The sequence below is a fragment of the Haemorhous mexicanus genome, chromosome 7 (genome assembly GCF_027477595.1).
Source record: "Haemorhous mexicanus isolate bHaeMex1 chromosome 7, bHaeMex1.pri, whole genome shotgun sequence".
Classification (NCBI taxonomy): Eukaryota; Metazoa; Chordata; class Aves; order Passeriformes; family Fringillidae; genus Haemorhous; species Haemorhous mexicanus.
Genome location: NC_082347.1, coordinates 21,260,253 through 21,263,698, shown reverse-complemented (window position 1 = coordinate 21,263,698; position 3,446 = coordinate 21,260,253). Strand labels below are relative to the sequence as shown.

At 44.6% G+C, this 3,446-nt stretch overlaps 1 protein-coding gene across 1 annotated transcript; it reads right to left on the bottom strand.

Moving 5' to 3' along the window:
- Positions 1-149: 149 nt before the first annotated feature.
- Positions 150-3,239, bottom strand: DUSP13A (dual specificity phosphatase 13A). Its single transcript, XM_059851325.1, has 3 exons — positions 2,983-3,239; positions 2,482-2,699; positions 150-1,455 (listed from the first exon to the last, which is right to left on the bottom strand). The coding sequence occupies exons 1-3, from the start codon at positions 3,141-3,143 to the stop codon at positions 1,256-1,258; spliced, it is 579 nt and encodes a 192-aa protein (XP_059707308.1). The 5' UTR covers positions 3,144-3,239; the 3' UTR covers positions 150-1,255.
- Positions 3,240-3,446: the final 207 nt, after the last annotated feature.

The following is a 3,446-nucleotide window of genomic DNA, read 5'->3' as shown; positions in this document are numbered from 1 at the left end:
TCAGCATTCATGTCATAACCTCTGCAAGAATGAAAAAGGAAATATGGTCTGGAAAGGAAGAGGTTCAACTCCCAAGTCACCATTATATTAGTCTTCTAATAACCTTGCAAGTCTCTTCCAGCAGAGAATAAAATAATCAGAACTGATGCTTCAAATGCAAACAAGCAAGCAGAAATGTATTTACTTAATCTGTCAGGGAATCTTTTAAGGTCAACTAATCAATAAATCCAACCAGCAGCAAAGGGCAAAACCAAATTTGATTATCACTTCAGGGTTCACCACAAGGTAACAAGCTAATTTTCAGGCAGAGTGGTAGCATGAATTTTAAATGCTGTTGCTGTATTAAAAATCACATTGGTTTAAATACTGATTAACTAGTGATAGGAAAACTGACATCCTCAAAACATGTTAAAACTAATTTGTATCAATTAGGCCAAGCCACTGATGTAAACTGTCTACCTGATATTAAACCATGGGTGATCCAAAGCCACTGACACAGAACTGATTTGGGATAACTTGGAGTGCAAGTGAACTGAGGAGTCCCACTAACGAAATGCTTTGAAGATCTGACATAGTCTTTTTAACATCCTCAATATACTTACTACATGACATACATTATCTTTTTGAAAACATACTTAATAAGAAAAGACTCATGGGGTTTGCTAACCCAGGCTGCAGAAGTATCACAAATATTTATTCTGATAGTGTGGGTCTTGTGGCTGACACACCATAATATTTAGCAGACCAGAAAAAGAGGAACGTTTCTGTAGGAGTGCCTGGGCTCTCAAGAAACTGTCCTTGTCACATCATCAGGCCTGAAACTGAAAGACATTTTTTTCTTAGGAGAACATGCATGTGAGAACTGTAACCAAACTGAGAAAGATGATTATGTTACACTCCCAAGTAAAGGGGACTCACATCCTTACAGCTAGATGCAAATATTGAACTTGCCTCTGGCATGAACGGAAACCGGAGACAAATTTGGTCTGTCTAAATCACTTCAGTAGATTCATCCAGTAGCACCACTCAAGGCACAGCAGTTCCACCCTGTGCAGAGGTTATAGTGTTGGTTGTCTGTGCTGGTTTTGGAGGGACTGAGCTATCAGAATTAACCCATTTACCGTTCTTTTGGCCTTTTATGTCTATGCATAATTGTCTTCATTTTTATCATGTGCATTGATCATGGGAAGTTGTATGTGCACAGCGGCTCTGAAGGGTGAAACTCAGTCAAGTGAATGTAGATGGGGTTGCCCGTTCAGCACTCCTTCCTTTGCCGTAGCTGAACATCCAGGTTTCGCAGGTGCTTCAGAAAACCACGATTGGGTGAAATCCATCGATGCTCCTTCACTGTCTTGATGGCTTCAACTAATGGGAGGTGGTGATTTATCATGAGATATGCTAGGACTAGAGAAGCTGATCTGCTTACTCCAACTGCACAATGTACCAATATTTTGGCTAGTAAAAAAAAAAAAAATACAACCATCAAGAGAAGCAGTACAGTGGATGAAGTTTAATTTAAATGTTTTTCACTTCTGATAAATCACATGAACTGCTAATTAGTTACGTCTAATTTGCCGTTGTTACAGTCACTTGCATGAGAAATGCTATGAGACCCCAAACTGATCTCTTACCAGAAACACTTGTAAATCAAAGAAAACCCTCTCAGAGTAATGAAGCTGTTCTGTTTTGACCATGAGGAAAAGAGGACCCATTCGTTTCAGCAGGCTGGCTTATGCAAGGAAGAATGCTAAAATCTGGCCTGAATGGATGGCACAGCCACATTAGCCACCAAGAAAAATGACTGGCCTAGTACTATTGCATAATCAGGCAATTTGATGCAACTGTAGTTCTTTTTTGAAGTCAGAACTTGTGATACAGAGACAGCTCCATTAATGCCAGTTTACTCACGCTAAGAAATGGTTTTTTATTTAAAACAGGTCAATTAGAATTTTATTGCACCACTGCCAAGAGGCTGAGTTTCTTGTGGAACTCACTGTAAATCTCCTTGGGTAAAAGTAAACCTGATTCTTGGAGGCACAGCTTTGCAGGCTCTGTTCACACAAGAAACTCATCTGCAATATATGAACCTCTTTATACAGTTGGTGATTGCAGAAACCAGGACATTAGTCTTTTTATTCATTTGTTCTTGGAGTAAGACAGTCTCAAAAGAGGGTGCCCATTTCCAATGCATCTTTTTGCTTCTCCCCTTTTGAATGAGCCTTACCTTCCAAATTATTTACTTTCTCCTCCCCAGGCTCTCTCTTGCACGGTTCATCTTGTTTTGTCAGATGAGCTCTTTGGGACCTAGTCAGAGCTACACCCACATACACAGCAGTCCCTTCTCCTGCCACCCACCGTGCAGGCGACCAGCACCTGGCAGGACACCATGTAGTGACTTGTCCACCACTGAGCTTTGTGGAGCTGACCTGTTACATGAGGCTGCTGACTCACATCAAAATGTGACCAATAAAAATGTCATACCTCCTGGCGTGTTCAAGGCATTGTGGATAAACTGTGCAGCAGAGAAAAAGAACTGGCTGATATCAAAGCTTGGCAGGTCATGGGCTGGTACACCATAATAATCAATGGTTGCTCCATAAAAGTCCTGGCCTCCGTGGCTGTATGATGTGCCATGGGCAGCATTTAAAACATGGGTCACACCCATCTTCCACAAAATAAATCTATTGTGTGCTGTTACTCTAAGGAAAGACAAAGACAAATCAAGATGGGTGCAGTGATATTCACAGAGCAGAAGCATTGAGATTGCATCTCCTAAACCACTGCTGGAGCACCAGTTCATGCATCTATTCTAAGGGCTAATCGAGAAGGGAATACCAGTTTAGTCATAATTTTATCTCAGAAATCGTGCTGTCTGCAGCGTAAACGACAGCAATTAGCAAAACTATGAGCTGTCTAAAGCCGCACCCATGAGGCACACTAACAGAAGGTATGGCAGAGGTGTGTCCATAAAGCTGTACTTACAGGTCCCCTAAGAAGAGATTAGGCCATACTTCATCAACGTGATTGCAAGAGGGCCGCCCAGTGTTCAGGAGCTGCTCGATTTCCTTGAGGGAGGGGACATCCTCCGGGCATGTCCCAGCGCCTTCAGGGTCCTGGGTGTCCGGCGCCCCTGGCCCGGACATGCTGAGATCCAGGGCGAGACGCCGCTCCCTCCCGCCGGCCGTAGGAGCGGCACAGGGGCGCTGCCAGCCCCGCTCAGAGCCGGGAAGGCTGCGAGATGGTCTGGGGCAGGTGCCGGGCAGCCAGCCTGGCAGCCAGGCATGCCCGACCCAGGGCTGGCCGCTCGCCTCTGCCCTGCCCCGACCGGCACAGCCGCTCTAAACAGATGCAGCTTCCAAAGTGGGCATTGCTGGATCCAGTCTGCCTCTCTGGGCTCGTCTCCGGAGCCGCACTGTTCTACACAGCAGTCTTGGAGCCGGGGAACG

Coding starts and splice junctions, on each gene's coding strand:
- DUSP13A (XM_059851325.1), bottom strand. CDS start 3,143: ATGTCCGGGCCAGGGGCGCCGGACACCCAGGACCCTGAAGGCGCTGGG. Junction 2,700..2,982: donor AATCTCTTCTTAGGGGACCT/GTAAGTACAGCT, acceptor GTCTTTCCTTAG/AGTAACAGCACACAATAGAT. Junction 1,456..2,481: donor TGCCTTGAACACGCCAGGAG/GTATGACATTTT, acceptor TTTTTTTACTAG/CCAAAATATTGGTACATTGT.